The sequence below is a fragment of the Pogonomyrmex barbatus genome, unplaced genomic scaffold (assembly GCF_055798465.1).
Source record: "Pogonomyrmex barbatus isolate J1 unplaced genomic scaffold, ASM5579846v1 scaffold9, whole genome shotgun sequence".
In the NCBI taxonomy this organism is placed as follows: domain Eukaryota; kingdom Metazoa; phylum Arthropoda; class Insecta; order Hymenoptera; family Formicidae; genus Pogonomyrmex; species Pogonomyrmex barbatus.
In genome coordinates, this window is record NW_028297193.1 from 6,499,461 (window position 1) to 6,518,984 (window position 19,524).

Sequence of the window (19,524 nt, forward strand, 5' to 3'; positions counted from 1 at the left end):
CGGCGAGGTCGAGCGTCGCGAATGACTCGATCGTAGCGTCGACGCGAATTATGGCGAGTCGTAAGAGGACCGACGATACGGGACGTCGGTCGTCGTTGCCAAAACGTCACGTGTGGTCCTCATCGTCCGACGAGGAGGAAAAGAAAACGACCGCTGCCGTCTGGCCGTCCTGCGTAGCGGCGTGCAGGAACCCTCCATCGCCGTCGGGGAACAAGGCCATCTCGCCATCCTCGTCATCCGACGAGGAGAAGATGACCTCGACTTATTGCCGAGATACTCAGTCTAGAAATAATCCATCGCCGGCTTCGGATCCCTTTGTCAGGAGTCGCGTCAACCCCGTGGAACAGTCGATAGGTTAGAATTTACTGTTATTGCTTACGCAAATTCATTCTATCGCACACATATATTTTAACATGGATTACTTTTTTTCATATTTGATTGCAAGTTGAAAATGATTTTTCGCAGGTCAAGATGCATCGTCACGTCGAGACAACAACCCCTTTAGTTTTAAGGCCTTTCTGAAGAATGGCACGCCACAAATCAATTATCACACCACAGGAGCACGGCCCAAGGTATATTCCTCCTCTGCATCGAGTCCTGGTAGCGTCCTCGACAAGGACAATGGCAGTGGCGTTTACTCTGGCCGAAACCCGACAGAATTGCCAGACTTTGTGCAGGATCACTTGGTCATCGAACAGTGTTACCTGAATCATGAAAACAGTCAACCGGTATTGCCTGACGTGGATAATTTGCCGGATTTTGCATTGAATAGTGTAGAACAGAGACAGTCTCGATTGCGGAACGAAGCCAAAAAGAATGACTCTGATGTCCTGTGCGACGATCTGCGATCATTTGATCTCACCGATACGTTGCATAAAAGCGTGTCGCATAGAGATCATTCTGTACCAAACGCGATGCACTCAAATCATTTAGATCTACCTATGTTTGAAAATAGACTTGAGGAAAATGCACCTTCCCTTCCTCGCCCCGAACATAGAGGTATCTGCGTACAAATTTTGTTTCAAATTATACAATATCTGTGCAAAGTTCATGAAAATGAGAGTCATTTTATTTACAGGATTTCCATTCGATTTACCATTACCCTTTCCAGACTCCAATCCCAATATAAATGCAACCACACGGAACGATTCTCTGTCAGGAAGCGAAGTGAATATCCATAAATCTTTGCCAGATTTCTTAAGCGATGGTCCTATACATAATAGAACTACAGATTCAGAACCTACTACGAGCATGGCAGAATCCGCTGAGAGAAGGGTGAGACTGTGTAATAATAGAACATTAAAAGATAAGATAAAACAGAGATGATATTTTAGAAATTATGTTGCAGCTTTTGCTCGAAAACGAAGAGTTACGTGAGCAATTGTGGACAGTTCAAAGGCAACTTATTGAAAAAACAGAAAGGTAATTGTACCTCGTTGGAATGAGCTTGTTCCCTCATGTTATGGATGTTTAATTAATTGCAGAATTCGTTCATTGGAAGCAGAATTATTATCCAAAAGAGAAGTCGAACACGAGGAAACTGTGCACTTGGAAAAAGCGATGGAGCAAGTTGAAGATAATTTGAAACGAAGTACAGTAAGTAAACATGAATATTTGTAATTTGTGAAACAATAAATTGGTAAACGACAACAGTATTTATATTTCGTAGAAGCGGGCAGTTAATGCCGAAAGTACTGTCACATCGTTGAAGAAGGAGATTAAGGCTTTAACAGTCAGTATTGTTTGCATTTGAATAATTATAATGAGATAAAATATTATTATAATAAATATTAAAATAATAAATTAATGTGTCGATCTGCAAATGTATTAATTTAGACAGAGATATCTCTGCTACGACTAGAAAACAGTGAACTTCGGGCTGGTATCTCAGCAGCTGGACGAAGCGAATCGAATGCTGGTGCTACTAATATGAACCGCACAGTTAGAAGACTCGCACGTGATTTATTTGCGGCTGCATCATCGGCTGAAGTATCCCTCAGGTATCCTTAAGGCTCCTACTACTAGTTCATTGTCATTATCTTGAATTATAACTTCAGAAACAAAAAAAAAGATATGAAAATTCTTACAAAATAGAGATATATCAAAAACTCTTTTTTTACTTTTATGATCAATATATAATCACATATCCAGAAAATGAATTGTACTTAATCAAAAAAAAAACAATTCAATATTAGATGTTATTTAGATGTTATTATGTTAGTTATTTATTGATTAACGAAAGAAGAACTTTCGATATAAATCTATTCTATTAAATGAAAACGTAATTTAGCAAAAGACATTTTTTTATTTATTTTACAAAAATTTTTATCATATGCTTTTCTCATTTTTGACATTATAATTACAGATAGATGCAATGAATCAGTAAGTCTTAAAAATTACTTAACTATTATTGATTATTAATAATTGCTATGAATAGCTTATAACTCGAAATGGAATTCTATCCGCGATTTGAATAAAGAGAGAGAGTATATTTTATTTTCCATTTAACATTTTATTGAGAATTTATATGTACATATATATATAATTTTTTTTTGCAGACAGCTGATGTCCGGTGTGGACAATCTGAGAGTGCTCGCATCAACCCTCGAAAATGTGGACAGGATAGAAGACTGGACCAAAGACTTTTTACCCGATTCCGATGAGGACAATGCCGCTGGTCCCGCAGTATAATAGAACTTCTCTCTCTCTCTCTCTCTCTCTCTCTATATATATATATATATATATATATATATATATTATATATATATTTCGTATTTTCACACACTCTATCTCCCTTTTTATCACTTCATCGTGTATTCCATTAATCCGCAATTTCATCGTGTATCAATCGATAAGTTGATCCATGCGTTGATCGATTTCATACGTTAAAACATTGCTGTGCAATGTATCGATACATTGAACGCAATGAGAACTCTTTATCGGATCTCTCATTTCTTGTTATCTACATTCGTTAGAGAATTTTTAATTATCCATATCTCCTGTTGCCGCCCATATCTTAATGCAAGATCATTTCGATCCTAACGTATAAATATATATTATTTATGAAAGAACTCGTTATATTTTTATATTTAACAGTTTGTAAAATTTATTCATTCGACGTGACGACGCAAACATGCAGATATATTTCCGACAATGTGTCATTATGTGACTTTCTTCGATTAAAGGAATATATTTTCTTAGTTATATATTGTGTACGTAAACAAAAAATGTGGATTTAAAAAAATAATCAGAATCTCACGTGATATTATCATAAAGCTGACAGATGCTAAAAGTGTTCGCCCGCATGCATCACGCAACACAGCACGTGATGTAAAACTAGAATATATTTTTGACAAGATATCGAGATTCTTACCGCATATATGACATGTACACATGAGGCTTTAAATAGAGATATAAAACAGATGTGTTTAGTCCGATTCCAGTCCATAAATTTACTGATAAGTTTAGATCACAATACATGTATATATCGCCATCGCAATACTTGTTTTTAAATTATCATATGTACATATATATATATATATATATATATATATATATATATATATATATATACATTTCGAACACGTTCGAATGTATCCAATGTGCGTAATACTTTGGTACTGAGAGAAATTAAATACACTTCTACATATACTTACGTACACGTAACCATATATATGTATATATACATGTTTATTCGTGCAATTGCAGGTGAAAAACGTTGATGTTTGGTTCACTAACTTTTTTATTTGATATTTGAGATAAAGATAAATTTCAAATAAAAAAAGTTGGAAAATGATAATAATTATACGATCATATAGAAATTTAGACAATCCGAGTGATCAGGTATTTCTTCTCTCGAAGACAAATCGCGTTACAAATTTAAGATTAATATTTTTTTAGCAGAAGGATAAGTAAAAAATAGATGGCAATAAGAACCGTAAAATACAATAAACGAAGCATTAGAGCTATTAAAAAAAAAAAACTACGTACGTTAGAGAGAAAAAAATAACAGATAAAAATTGTATAAAGACCAAAGTGCCAAAACACGAGAAAATAAGTAATGAACAACAAATCATATTCATGAAAAAGAACATATTTGACTTATTCAAGTCCCTCGAAAATGCTAAGTAAATCAGTTTGCGTTTCGGTGTGACTCGTTTGTGTATTCAGCCAAGATCTGCAGGCTCCACTGGGAATGTTGCAATCGGCCCCACAAATCAGAGACTTGGTTTGAGTCTCAGTAGAAACTGTAGTATCGTCGTGCGACCAAGCGGTCTGAGTCTGTATATTGGATAATCCCAAATCGGAGGACAGCATTTTGTCACATGTTTGAGTATATGTATTACTATATAATAACTGCTCCATGTTGTCCAGATCTGTAGTTTGCGTTTCGATGTTTGAACTCAAGGCGAAAGATCTCGATAAAGATTCGGAATAAAAATATGAAGGGGAAAAAGCTTGTTCGGTTTGTGTTTCTATACTGCTAAATCTGTCATCGAATGTCTTAGCAGTTAGCATAGGATCTGCTTGAGATATTCCATCAGTCGAAGCGAAAGAATATCCTTCCGACGTGTCTTCAACGTAAGGCAATGTCATTAAAGCCACTGTACTCTTCGATACACATTGTATCAAAGGATTATGACTGTGGTCATAGAATGTATCGAATTCCGTTTGAGTCACATTATCATTAAATGCCTCGAACATGTCTTTTTCAGGTATCGTTTGTGTACCCGATGTATTTTTCTCTTCCCAGAAATCTTGCAAGCCCACGTCGTGATGAAGCGGCAGCGGACTAGTCGGAAATAAATTGGTTGACGTGAAATTGTCATTGAGATTAAGATCGTCCTTGAGTAACGTTTGTTTCGACTGTTTCGATAACGCGCGACAACTTCCACCGCGTTTATGCACCTTAGATGTGTCTCTGCTCCCTTGTGGCGTTTGTGTTTCTATCGATTTTCCAAAAATCTTCTTAGAAAAGTTATTAGTCTGCGTTTGTTTGGATATTCGACGTTTCGTGTTACAATGTGGATTGTTATTGTTGAATTTCGATGGACTAGAAATCTTCTTGCTTCTTTTATAATCGTCCGTTTGCACTCCGACATCAGTTGTACTTTTTGTTGTGTTGATATCTTCGTTATTCTTTCCAAATTTATCTGGAGTGGGCAGTATCATGATAGGCTTGTTTACAATTTTTCTTGGTAAGACAACTTGCATCGTTTTGGAATTGGTATATCTGTAAAGAGATTACAAATATATCAATATGTCCATATTTAAATTGGTATCATAATAATTACTAAAGCTGCGTATTTGAGTTATACCTCGAAGAATTTTTATAGTTTTCCGTTATAACATGTAGAGATCGCTTTGCGTGTGTAAGCAATGCTTCATATGTAGTGTAAATCTTTGAGCAGGAACATGTAAATTCTACTCCACAGACTCTTGTATGGCCTTTTTTAGCAGACTCAGTGGAAAAGCTCTTGCCGCAACGATCACACGCATAATTTTTCTCCGCATGCACTTTCAAATAATGCTGACGAAATAATAAATAACATTATTAATTGATCTTTAAAGTTGATCTCCATTTTTTTTTATTGCTTTTATCGTTAGATATACATACCTGCTTTAGGTACTTTTTGGCGCTAAAATATCTTTGAGAATTAACAGCGTAGACACATGATTGCACTGGGCAGTGATAACGCACGTTTTCTTTTGCGATTTTATCCAATTTTTTGTGTTGGTGTACTTTGAGATCGTGCAGTCGGTAACGCGGCTCATTTCTGAAAACGAGTCCGCATTGCTCGCACTTGACATTGTTATTTATTACACTCAATTCTTCTGGTGATGGACAGATCGTTTTCTCAGACGCGATATTTTCCGCCGATCGATAAAATTTCCTCGGCATTGTAGGTTATCTTATTTATTATAACAGGATCTCACACACATAGATTCTTGCCGGTATGCTGTATAATATCAGCCATATTCACGTTACGTATACTAAACGTAAAACAGCAGGAACACGTGGAAAAAAAAAAAAAAAAAAAAAAAAACAGATAACTCTGCTGTACCATCATTCTTCCTCTTTTCTCTCAATGTGTTTGGCATTGTATATTTTTCATTTCAAAAGGCCTACGACATAAAAAAAGACGTTTATAGCATGTTAGAAATATAATATTCGCTCATCTCAAGACGCAACAAATACTTTTAAGTATTCTATGTCCTTTTTCATACATACTTACACATATCAAATATTTCCTCATTTGGGCTATTTATTCCTTTCATTTCGTCGTGGCTTGAGAAGCCGCTGATATAATATCAGATATGATAGTTGTATCTGGAGTCATCCGGGTTTATCGCGACTGATCAAGCACGTATGAAGCCGCGATAAGGAATTTGGATTTAAAATAATGACACATTACTGTTTTGAGTACTCTCACGCATCCCTCGGACCTGTCAGACGTGGCGCTACTTGTCGCGAGCCGGGAACGGGAGGGATCCTCCTTTGCACCCGGCTTCGCTCGGCACGTCTCGCTCGTCTCGTCGGTCCGGTTGGGTCGATCGACCTTCCGTTCGCCAACAGCGACGGCGGTGGTGGTGGTGGTGGTGGCGGCGAGTGCTTGTGAGTGCTTCGTGCGACGAAAGTGGACCGCGGCCGAATTCGCGAGCGCACACAACACACCGACTCAGTGCGTTCCTGCTCGCGCGGACGACACGCTGTGCGTGTGCCGAGTGCGTGTACGGTAATTTTCATTTAAAGCCACATCGGATCGCCGGGACTCGATTTCTCCCGGGGAAACTCTCGCCCGTCGTCGGACCCCGGAACCGGTGCGATCCCGCGAGCTGTCACACGGTAAGGCGGACGTCGGCGGCCACGGAAGGTTTTTCCCACCGGATCATCATGTATACGTACCGTGCACACCACATACGTCGCGCAGTCGTGTTATTGATTTTTACCTGAAGAGAGAAACCGTGTAATCGTACACGCGTATTTACGTGCACACGTATGTACGTTGCGGCTCATCGCCCGCGTGTAATTGTTCCGCGATTGATTTCCGTCAATGCTCCCGAGAGCTTCAGAGAGAAACGTTGACTCGGCGTATGCGAAACAGCAAATCTGCCGCTTGTAATCGCGCTTTGCAACATCCCTCTCTCTTTTTTTTTTTCTTTTTCCTTTCGGCAAAGTTTAAATACTCATCGAGGGTTGAATCTCGGGGGGAGAGGGCAAAATCGATCCTGTCGATATCGGTCAATCGTATTTGTTGCGTATCCGTCACTGTCTGCAGCTGGCACTATCGACCTAGAAACGAATAGGGGTTTAAAATACGGTAAAAGTTCTGTTCATCGGTCTGTGATTATCGCGATTTCGTATTATCGTCTCGATGGATTTACTCTAGTTGCCAAAGTTGACAAGCGGTCAGTATTAAAAATATTTTTCTATAATATTTTATACAAGCACCCTTTTGATATTGATTTCCGTCTGATCTTTGATAAATAATGTTTTTTTTACGCACTGTTTGTAGAATAAAAATTTGAGAATGAAATTTAAAAATTTCGATAGAATTTGTTTCTAACGTCCTCACTGAAAGGATTTGAATAATTTTTATACGTGCAATTAAACTATTGGCATTTTGTAAAATTGTTGTGCTTCAAGTTTTTTGCGCTTGGAATAGTGATGTATGTACAAAGCTCTAATGAAACGATAAAAAAAGTATATTCATTGATATATTCATTGTGCCAATCTGCGATCGTCGTTGTGGTCGCGTTACATTGTTTTCTTTAAAGTTGTATCAATAGACCTATCATCGTGAACTTTATCAAAGCGCTTCTCTTTTTTCATTGTTAAGAAAACATCATCAATTAGGTATGTTTGAATTAGCGCATTTTAAAAAAAAAAAAAAAGATTTAGTTAACGTTACATTTTTATACACATTTAAAATGATATAAGGAAATGGAAAAAGAAAGAAAGAATTGTTTTTTTAATTGATTGTTTTGTCAATTTTGAAAATCTTGAATATATTTAATATAATTTATCTAACTCGGTATCTCCATTAATAATATGGTTATTAATTTTAAATGAAACGTAAATATATACGTTATCAACTTTACGTTACTACTATCTATCTAACGATAAGTGGTCGATAAGTAGTCGATTAGTAGAAACTGTCATTTCCGTGTAGTCTCTTGATATGTTATTTATAAAAATGTCCATGCAATTCTATTACGATGTTGATAACAAAGTGAGAGACAAAGAATATTTAGTTAGTCCCCAAATAAGAAGGGAGGGTGTGTGTCACGGCCCGACCACGAACCAGTCATGAAAACTCGTTATTATTTTGCGAAAAAAATACCACCTCAGCCAGGAATCGAATCTGGATCTCCTGCTTACCGGGCAGGCATCTTATCCCTTCGACTACCGAGGCATGTGATGATATTTATCGCAAATAACGTGTTTAGAATAACACGTCAACAATACAATGATACACATATATACGTATATTACAATATACATATATATATATATATATATATATATATATATATACACACATGTATTCTCTGGAATCCCCACGACCGGTACTACAAAAATATTTACGAGTTTACGAGTAAATAACGTGAAGTTTTCCAAAAGAAAAGACTGATTTGGAATTTATCGTCGAAGAATCCGCGATATAATTTAATGTGAAATGAATAAAGCAGCTGCTCGGCATGCCGTTGGCAAACATCGCATCAGTTGTCATTGATCGATAGCGTACGCTCAAACATTTCAAGTGCGCCCTTGTCTGTCATGGATTATCAAGATGCTTTGACATTTTTGTTCTATTATGACTCTTAGAATATTTTATATATATATATATAAAATTATGGATTTTTTTTACAATCGATTTAAATTTCAATTATAAATTCAGTACCCGTAAATATTTAAGAAGTCTTTTTAGCCTAGATGCACAAACGTTTTATATTAATATAATTATTAAATATTGCTTATATTATTATTGTACGTACCTTGGTTCGTCAGCTTCGTATTTTTACTTTGAAGAACGCAAGTCTTTCGGATGATATTCTTAGGTGCGAAACTGAGAAAAGCTTATAATCGTCTTGTCGCCGAAAATATCTTGGTATTGCCAGTATTTAATTTCAAATTTGTACGTTTCGGGCAGCAGGGACGACTTAGGCTTCGGATTTTTAGTTTAAAATAATAAATAGATACCTGTAAAAGTTTTAATGGATGAGAAAAGGTGTAACACCAAGAATATTCTACAAATGAAAAAAATTTTATGTCGAAAGAATGAAAATGAAAGTTTAGAATGTTTAGGACTTCTATAAAGAAAAAATTCTTTTATTTTCATTATTTTCATTATTATTATTATTATTATTATTATTATTATTATTTCGATATATACAAAATTGAGTCTACTTTCAATCGATTGAAAAATTTAAAGGCGGCTGATGATAAATCTGACACCCAGCTGACATTTATCAAGACAGATAAAATACAAATGATCGGCGAAAAAATAGAACATTTAGACCGATGTGATATCAGTGAGCAAATAAATTCACAAAGTTTCACAAAGTTACTAAAAATTTACGCATTTAAGTCAGATTGCCTGATCGCGAGATCGTTTCCTCTAGCCTTCGCGTGACTAGAAATCGCTTCGAATAAAGAGAGGGAGGTACATTAGTCACGTGTACTAAAATCGCTCTATTCTTTCATTTGTACAGTCATATAGAAGAGGAAGACGATGCTCCACGCCATTCTCGTTTTCCCTGGCGAACCAAGTAAGCCGGATTAGAGGAAATAGAGAAATATAGGAAGAGAGAGAGAGAGAGAGAGAGAGAGAAAAGAAGAGAAGAGAGAAGAGGAGAGAGAACACGAATCGATAGCGCACAATTTCGGTGCTATCGGGTCAGCTGGTAGTGTTTCCATCTCTGGTGTCATCGAGCTGCATATTCTCTTTTCCTGTTTTCCTTCAAAAAAAAAAAAATCACCGGAATATTAAAGGAGGTGGTGCAGTGCTGAGAGAAGCCACCCCTTCTCCGCGATGAGAGACACCGGCAACCAGGCCAAGTACGAACAGCTCTTGGACGACGCCGGTCTCGAGATCCGCAACGACAAGGAGCGCAATGACGAGAATGCAACACTAGACGAGGTAGGCACAGCAGAATCAGAACGACAGTTCTAGAACAATGTAATCTGGAATTATCTTCTATACGCAGTGTCCGGAAACTTGCCTGGATTACTTCTTGAAGTGATTCGGATTCCTTCAAAAAGAAGGAAAAAAAGGTGTATAAAGCATAAATCCGGAAATGAGTTGTTTCCGAGTTACATCCAGTTTGTTAAAAAAAATTGTAATTTATTTTTCATAATTATAATCATAATTTATCTTATAGTCTTTTAACAGAAATAACTTCATTTTGGATTATTTTGGCATTACCTAGGATATATGTGATAGTATAATCCGCTTGACACATTCCTCTTTTATAAATTTTATAATTAAATATAATTGTACTTACAAATATCGAAAAATGGAAAAAAATTAAAAACTAGAAAAACATTAATTTAAAAAAATGTAAAAAAATAATAAAAATTATAAAAAAGGAATGTCAAGCAGATTATATTACCTCCATGTGATGCAGTCTAGATAACGCCAATAGTCCGAAATGAAATTATTATGTTAAAAAACTATGAAATAAATTATGATTATGATTATGAAAAATAAATTACGATTTTTTTAAAAGTGAACATAACTCGAAAACAACTCATTTCCGAATCTATATGTTTATATGGCTTCTTTTCTTTCTTTTTGATCCCGAATCACTTCAAGAAGTAATCCAAGGACGAGTTTCCGGACATCCTGTACATATATATATATGCATATGTGCAAGATGATTTTGCGTTACATACTCGAATTAATACGTGTAATATCTCGACATGGCCCGAGATTTACTAACATTACAGTTTTGAACTATGCAATTTATTAATTTGTATATCCTGAAATAGCGTACAGCAAAACATAAAATTTTTCTTAATTTATTAAAATCTATAAGAGGAAATTAAATTTTTTTTTTATCTCTGAATTCATCTTAATAAAGATTAAAGATCATCTTGTGTATTGTTTTTATGCGTGCATGCTTACAATCGAGTTATTCGAGTTTGATCACAGTTGCTAAAACTCGTTTTTATGTAAATTGGTTTTTGCGCGATAACTGGATAAAAAGTTGAAATACGTGGCTTCATATGGCTTTCGAATCGATTCATGATCTCGAAGAGATCTTGAAGAAATAAAGTTGTAAAATTTCATAAAAAGATTGCTAAAAGAAATAAGCCATTTTATCTTCGCGTGTTCCAACGTTTCGTTTTTTTTTTTATTCTTAATTTTTCAGTTTTCGAAATTCGAATATGCAACTTACTTCAATTTGATTTCTTTCGAGATTTCGCGGTTGCACATCTTTCGTCTTTCTTTATCATTTAATCATATGTTGTTTCGTTTTACGTGTAGGAAATATAAGTAGCGCATAAGTGCAGTTATAAAAAATAGAAACTCATCTTCTTTCCCGGAAGACACGAATTTAATTCTTCTCGGATCGCGTAATCTTGATGATTTTAATTCAAAGTTTTTAGCAGTTAGGGAAAATCCAAAGAAATCGGGAAATTAAAACATGACTTGGAAAAATCAGGGAATCAGGGAATTTATTAACCTAAGATAAAATTAAATTACTGTAATATCAATTTAATTTTTTTTTAATTACACTTCTTTCAAAATTATCGAATAAAATTGTTTAAAAAGGCATTGTAAATATTTTTTAACCGAAAAAAAATCAAAGAATCGAGGAATTCATCAATCTAAGATAAAATTAAATTATTGAATATCAATTCCGAGCTTAAACCTTTAATTTTTATAAATTATTGAATACATAAAATTTTTTAATTATTTAAAGAAGTAAATATTTTTTTATAATTTTTCAGTTTTGCAATGAGAGATTTGCAGAAAATCATTAACAAACATAATTAAAAGTTATATTTTGTCATTTTCTGTTTATTTCCTATTGTATATTTTTGGTAATTAATAAAAATTTTAATGAATTTTTTTTTAATTTTATATTAAGTGTTCCTTTTAGATTTCAGTAAAAAAAGTGAAGGAAAAATCGAGAAAAATTAAAGAATATTTTTTTCTGTTTCGTTAACAATCTTGTAATTTTAATGTAGAGTTAAAAAAATAAAAGCATTATAGACAAGAATATATTTTTGCATGGAGTATTTTATAATTTTTGATTAACTTAACCAATCGATTATTTTATTGGAATCGATCAATTACATTTATTGAATATAAGCCGAATATACCAAAATTAATTATCAAAATCACTTATATCCATTTTCTATCAATGTAGATTAACTTAAATCTCAATTTAAATCTATTATTTACCTTTTTCTAATTTTTTAAATTAGAAAAAGAAGAAAAGTTAAAGTTAGTAGTGATTAAAGTTAGTCTACATTGATAGAAATGAGCATTAATCAGTCAATTAAGTTAATCGAAGAACCAAAGCTAGGAAGCGGTTAGAATTTAGCGGTTGGCGTTTAAATTTAAGAAAATAAAAAAAAAATAGGGAAAATATAGGAAATTTAAAAAATAATGTAGGAGAAGAAGCAAAGAAGAAACAGGAGAAAAAAGACAATTTTGAGAAGAATTTATTCAAACAAAACAAGCATTTATATGTCATATAATCTGAAAGGAAAAATTAAAGGCACATGATAAATCTTGAGAAGCAAAAAATAAAATTCTAATGTAATGTTAGGAATTCCAATGTTCAATTTTTTTCAATATTTGATTCTTAAAAAGAAAATGAATTCGTACGTAAAAATTAGAAACGTCATGAACAAACGATTGAAGACCGTCGGAGGGGTTATGACACAGTGCTTATGTAAGTGAAACTTGTATTACAAGGAAACGCTCGTACGTTATAAATGAAGGACATGAAAATGAGAGCATTGCCGATAGAGTGCGAGGAGTGACAGGACTAATGGCACTTGCATAATGACGTAAAGTGTCACGGGCATTTGCATCGGCAAACAACGCTCTTCTAACGACCTACATCTCGAAAACTCGTATAACCAGCATATCGATAGACTCGTTCGCCTTAGAACTTTCTTCGCTTTGCCGCCTTCCAGGAAAACGTTTCGTTTCAGGAGAGGAAAAAAAAATAGTCACACGCTTGCGCTATGAAACTGTAATGATGTCACGTGAATATGAATAGAAATTCACGTATTAATCAAAATGAAGCGTTCGTAAAATCCTTCTAGTCACTTCTCCCTCCCGTTTATAAAAGAGCTTCTCCCGTTTATAAAAAGTCTGGGTTCTGACTTTCAGCCGCGATTTTTCTGCGATTCATCTCTTTGTGGAACTTGACGTATGTACTTCGAAGAATCGAGAACCTCTGACGAGGAGACACGTGTGTCCCCGTCCGACACGCGACACGATTGATCTCGCGGAAAATCGAAATAACAGAATTCACGACGGGGAGGGGGAAGGGGGGCTGGCAAAGGAGAGGAAACGCGCGGGAGGAACGGCCGACGGCTTTACGAGATCGCCGTTGACACGTGGCCTCGATCGACAGCACTCGTCGATCCGCTCCCCTCCGTGTCTCTCGCGAGTCCGCACCCGCAACCGCGATCCCGTTTGCGTGTGGCACGGAAACGATTGTCCTTATTTAATCTGTCATGTCGCCTTTTCGCCGAGACTTGCTGTCTGATCCGCGAGTCCTACCTGCGATCATGCCCTCGAATCATCCATCGTCCTCGGTATCTCTCCTGGATTGACAGCTTGATCGAGCCGCGAGTGAGGTTAACAATTCGTTATTTCGTATCTTCAACCATTCGTTATTTCGTATCTTTGTCAGCGAAATTCCGATTGATAACTTTTCCATTTTCATTATCGTCGCCGTGTTTTTTTTTTCTCCAGTCAAGCGTTCTGACCACACGTCTCTTTTTGTCATGTGCGCATTTTTTTTACACAGTTGTCACAGCGAGATAACGCGCAAAGTACGCCAATTCGGTGTGCTATTAATAAAACGGTAAGAGACAACGTAAACGCATCGCGTGACACGTGCAAAATTGTTTTATGATTAAAGCTTAGCCTTATATCATTTCCAAAATTAGTTGAGAAGTTTTTTCTTATTCAATATATTTCACATTTTCAATTCAACACGTTCAGTTTAATTTTGTATAACATTTTGTGTAACATTTTTATGTAACATTATGTAATGTTTAGCATTAAATTTTAATTTTTAGCGTTATGTAAAAGTTTGTTTATATAAATAATTTAACATGACATTTTTTTCAAGGGTAAGGAACAAGATTCTGAAATGTGGTTGACAACTGCTGAATCAGCTAGTCTTGGAGCTGAAGAAGTAGCAGCTAGATTACATGTCGACGTGCGAACTGGACTAAGATGGCAGGAAGCTGACCATAGAAGGCAGCTAACTGGTTTTAATGAATTCACTGTAAAGGAAGAAGATCCACCATGGAAGAAATATATTGAACAGGTATGAGGAATTCTCAAGCTTTTTATTCTTTTGTGTGTGTGTGTGTGTGTGTGTGTGTGTGTGTGTGTGTGTGTGTGTGTGTGTGTGTGTACGCGCGCGTGTATGTATGTGTGTGTGTAATATATAATGTGTAATAACAGAAAAGGCTTGTTGAATCACACAATCTTAGTTGAATTTATATCTTTTTCAGTTCAAGAATCCATTGATTCTTCTCCTACTTGCCTCTGCATTCGTCAGCATATGCATGAAGCAGTTTGACGATGCTGTCAGTATTACAGTGGTAAGTACATTTAAATGTCCATTAATCTTATAAATTTTGTCAGGTGTTATCTAACCAATGCTTACATTTGTGATACGTTCCTTTGTAGGCTATCATAATAGTGGTGACAGTTGCATTTGTACAAGAATACCGATCGGAGAAATCTTTAGAAGAATTGAATAAATTGGTACCGCCGATATGTCATTGGTAAATAGATTTGCGCTTCTTATTAGGTGCTTTATTATTAACTGTATGCACAGTGCGCCCTGATTATGAATGTTAGTCCAATCTTGAAGCAGCATGTACCTAAATTCATAATTCTTTGGAAGTATGGTCCTTGGAGGATGTACTAACCCTTTATACATGGAGCATTCCTTTCCCTTCTTAGCGAAGAAGATATAATATGTCGTTGCACTCTCTGTAGAAGGTGACACTTGCTTGTATGAATTCTCATAAGAAAAAAATCTTATATTCTAACATCTAAGAAATTCAAATCACACAAGAGTAACCATTAAAAAGCATCCTTTATAAAATCTTTTTTTTTTTTAACCAAAAATTGTTAATATTTTACTCAATTGTATTTACATTATTGTCATTATCTCTGCTTCCAGCTTGAGAGAAGGCCATGTAGAAACATTTCTCGCACGTAATTTAGTTCCTGGTGATATAGTGTATTTAAATATTGGAGACAGAGTACCTGCCGATATCAGAATATTCGAAGCTATAGATCTGGCGATTGATGAGAGTAGCTTTACTGGGGAAACGGAGCCAGCGCAAAAGTCGACAGCTCCCTTGCTTAAGACTAACGGGTTGACGTCGAAGAGAAATATCGCTTTCATGGGCACTTTAGTGCGCTGTGGGAATGGGAAGGTAAATTTTGTTAAATTAAATATAAAATTCTTGGAAAAAAAAGACGACTGCGTTTACCATCAACTTATATTACGATATCGCGCGATACAGGGAATTGTAGTGAATACGGGAGAAAAAAGTGAATTTGGGGAGGTTTTCTCGATGATGCAGGCAGAGGAGGCACCAAAAACTCCACTACAGCGAAGCATGGACATTTTAGGTACTCAGCTATCCTTCTATTCGTTCTGCATTATCGGTATCATCATGCTGCTAGGCTGGATCCAAGGTAAGGCTATCCTTGAGATGTTTACCATTGGTGTAAGCTTGGCAGTAGCAGCTATACCAGAAGGCTTGCCTATCGTCGTGACTGTGACTCTGGCATTGGGAGTGATGAGAATGGTCAAGAGAAAAGCCATTGTAAAGAAGTTACCAACTGTTGAGACTCTCGGTAAATTCAAACGTCAATAAAAATATGAAAAAATTATTTTATTTAAATTTTTGTTAATTAAATCCTCTCACAAAAGTATATATTTTTTCAATTTATTATATAAAGTTTTAAGTATATAAGAAAAGATCTTACTTTATTTTAGGCTGTGTAAATGTGATATGTTCCGATAAAACCGGCACAATCACGAAGAACGAGATGACCGTCACGATTCTTGTAACATCAGAAGGCTACATCGCGGATGTTACTGGCGCGGGATACAACGGCGTGGGAGAAGTACGCATACGGAAGTGCGATAATCCGGATCTCGCACATGCTGCTATCAGTAATATGCTAGAAGTAGGTTGTGTGTGCAATAACGCTATCATACAAAACGATACTTTGTTGGGACAGCCAACGGAAGGCGCGTTGATAGTAGTGGCAATGAAATTCGGAATGTATGGTATTGCTGATAGATATTTACGATTGCAAGAATATCCATTTTCTTCCGAGCAAAAGATGATGGCTGTGAAATGTACACCGAAATTTGGCGAGGTAAGTTTAAAATGAAGATTGTGTTTTTTTCTTTTTTAATAGTAGTACATTTCTTTCTTTTTTTTTTTGGAATATAAAGTACATGTTACAATCCCTTATTTCAGAATAGACAAGAAATATATTTCGTGAAAGGTGCTTTGGAAAAAATCTTACCGCAGTGTACAAAATATTACGAAAATGGTCAGGTATACCCTCTTAGTCAGAAGAAAGATCAAGAATTCTTGACAGAAGCATATGATATTGGTCAACAAGGCTTGAGAGGTATTATTTTTCTAGCATAATAATAAGTAAATAATAATAAATAAATTTAGAATTATTTTTGTGTAATTTATATTTACTTGATTACAGTTATTGGTCTGGCACGTGGCTCCTCATTACAAGATCTTATTTACATCGGTCTTGTTGGCATTTGTGATCCACCGAGACCATATGTACGTGAATCTATCAGCATTTTGATAAACAGCGGCGTTAAAGTAAAAATGGTGACCGGTGATGCTAAGGAAACTGCAGCTGCGATAGGTATATAAATAGATAATGAAATATACAAGGAATTATTATATTTTTATAACAAATACAAACTTTTATACAAACTTTTATACACTTTTATACTTCACATACTTTCAGAGTTACAGTGAATTTAATTATTTTTCAGCTAGTATGATCGGATTGGATACGCTTCACAATCGACTCTTATCGGGAGACGAAATTGATATGATGTCCGAACATCAATTGGAACAGTGTATCAATAACGTTAGTGTATTTTATCGCGTAACACCGAAGCACAAACTGTGTATCGTAAAAGCTTTACAGAGGAATGGTAACATAGTCGGCATGACCGGTGATGGTGTAAACGATGGAGTCGCTTTGAAAAAGGCTGATATAGGTATCGCTATGGGTAAAAACGGCACTGATGTGTGCAAGGAAGCGGCTGATATGATTCTGGTCGACGACGATTTTGGAACTATTATGTAAATAATATATTGCCTCACAATTTTAGCCTGTAAAAATCAGTGTATTTATATCGTTTTTGGTTTTAGCGCGGCGATCGAGGAAGGAAAAGGAATCTTTCACAATATTCGCAATTTCGTAAGGTTCCAGTTGAGTACTAGCATAGCTGCGCTTTCTTTAATTGCTCTCGCAACTTTGATGAGTATACCGAATCCTTTAAATGCTATGCAAATACTATGGATCAACATCATTATGGATGGTCCACCTGCTCAAAGGTCAATTGAATATCTTTTTATATTTTTAATGTTTCATTAAATATGCTCAATATGAAAGTTAATTCTTTTTCTGTACATAGCCTTGGGGTAGAGCCGGTTGATAAGGACGTTTTGAAGCAAAAGCCACGAAATACAAAGGAGCCAATGATCACACGTCATCTCATAATCAATGTTTTGTTGTCTGCTAGCATCATTATTCTTGGTACTTTATGGGTGTACAACAGAGAGGTAAGGTTTTTTAACTAATCTATATTTTTTTCTTTACTATATTTTTTTTATTTCTAGATGGTTAATGGAAATACTGCGAGAGATACTACCATGACATTCACTTGCTTTGTATTCTTCGACATGTTCAATGCACTTAGCTGTAGGTCACAGGTAAAATTCCATATTTCAATTTTTTGTTTTTATTATATCAAGAAAAAAATTGCTATAGTCTAAAGATATTCATTTATTTTAGACAAAATCCATATTCACGATCGGTCTATGGAGTAATAAAATGTTCTTGGTGGCTGTAACGCTCTCTGTCATCGGACAAATGCTCGTTATCTACTTCCCTCCGTTACAAAGAATATTTCAGACTGAGGCTCTTACGGCGAAAGGTATACTTTGTATACTAACGATTAAAGATAATCAATATATGTCTCTTGTCTAACGTGTTTGTTTTTCAGATCTTCTATTTCTGGCGGCGTTGACATCGAGCGTCTTCGTCATCAGCGAGATAAAGAAATTCATCGAGAGGCAACTGCAGAGACGTCGCGCCAATGGCCAGTATTACAATAAGTTCGAAATGGACTTTGTATGACAGTTACAGTCTGCCGGCGAGAGCAAGGCGGACAAAGATCATAATGAATAAGCGCATCAATTATCGTTCGACATCAATATGCAGTCGGTCGCGTTCGTTTACAATTGACACATTACGTCTCGCTAACACACATCTACTCGACTGTGCTTGCACATTCGTAACTTCGTCACGTGTGCACCTATACAAAATAGAAGAATAATGATATTCTCTCGGTGACAATTTTAATGTATCGATTGCGCAGTGTGACTGCAGTTTTTTTACTATTTACAAATTGTCGATTCTATTTTTCCCAGCACGTTGTGCACGTAGAAAAGAAGAAAGAAAGAAACATTTCAGTAACAATGTAGTAGGTTACATAGATTATAGTTATTAGATTATATTTCATTATCCCTACTATGAGGTTATAAATCACCATTTCATAGTTGGTAGCGACGCTACTGCACATTCCACGCACGTTTGACAGATCAATGACTTTTAATGATATATTCTATCTGTAATATAGTCTTAGAGACTGCAGTCCAAAGCAATGTTTGCACTGAATCATCGTACGTAATCATTCTATCTTACACCTTTTTCTAAATATCGTAACAGTTTTTAAGCCCCACTCGGGAAAAAAGATATCGATTTCATTCGATTCATCATTCACTGTCAATCGATTCACGCTAGAGAAGAAGCGAATCATGCAGCATTTTACCGAGTAAGAACAAGCCAGATAAACATACTGTAATTAAAACCAGTCATACAAATCGATTGCATTTAAGAATACAGTTGTAATCAGCGAAAATAAATGCTCTTACAATGTTCCTTATTAATTCCACAATTGCGAATATACTTTCGATGACAAATTTATATGATGCAAATTGCACGTACAACG

The 19,524-nt window shown here is 35.6% G+C and overlaps 3 protein-coding genes across 5 annotated transcripts; 2 read left to right on the plus strand and 1 right to left on the minus strand.

Moving 5' to 3' along the window:
- The first annotated feature begins 50 nt into the window (after positions 1-50).
- l(3)04053 (lethal (3) 04053) lies at positions 51-2,698 on the plus strand. The gene is made up of 8 exons (XM_089085031.1): positions 51-354; positions 466-999; positions 1,079-1,275; positions 1,349-1,422; positions 1,485-1,596; positions 1,670-1,732; positions 1,837-2,000; positions 2,559-2,698. Exons 1-8 carry the CDS (start codon positions 51-53, stop codon positions 2,689-2,691), a joined length of 1,581 nt encoding a protein of 526 aa, XP_088941157.1. The 3' UTR covers positions 2,692-2,698.
- On the minus strand, positions 2,492-6,378 carry Asciz (ASCIZ zinc finger protein). The gene is made up of 4 exons (XM_011645076.2): positions 6,237-6,378; positions 5,618-6,126; positions 5,319-5,530; positions 2,492-5,233 (listed from the first exon to the last, which is right to left on the minus strand). The coding sequence occupies exons 2-4, from the start codon at positions 5,900-5,902 to the stop codon at positions 4,102-4,104; spliced, it is 1,629 nt and encodes a 542-aa protein (XP_011643378.2). The 5' UTR covers positions 5,903-6,126; positions 6,237-6,378; the 3' UTR covers positions 2,492-4,101.
- Positions 6,379-6,704: 326 nt separating this feature from the next.
- On the plus strand, positions 6,705-19,462 carry SPoCk (secretory pathway calcium atpase). Of its 3 annotated transcripts, none has more exons than XM_089085028.1 (16): positions 6,705-6,847; positions 9,718-10,145; positions 14,335-14,535; positions 14,726-14,815; positions 14,904-15,001; positions 15,406-15,664; positions 15,755-16,091; positions 16,234-16,622; positions 16,727-16,883; positions 16,971-17,141; positions 17,275-17,590; positions 17,660-17,845; positions 17,926-18,073; positions 18,131-18,223; positions 18,306-18,447; positions 18,517-19,462. In XM_089085028.1, the coding sequence occupies exons 2-16, from the start codon at positions 10,038-10,040 to the stop codon at positions 18,648-18,650; spliced, it is 2,829 nt and encodes a 942-aa protein (XP_088941154.1). In that variant the 5' UTR covers positions 6,705-6,847; positions 9,718-10,037; the 3' UTR covers positions 18,651-19,462. The 3 variants fall into 3 exon arrangements, with proteins under 3 accessions (XP_088941154.1, XP_011643375.2, XP_088941155.1); XM_011645073.3 differs by lacking the exon at positions 6,705-6,847 and adding an exon at positions 7,261-7,410; XM_089085029.1 differs by lacking the exons at positions 6,705-6,847; positions 9,718-10,145 and adding an exon at positions 13,912-14,064.
- Positions 19,463-19,524: the final 62 nt, after the last annotated feature.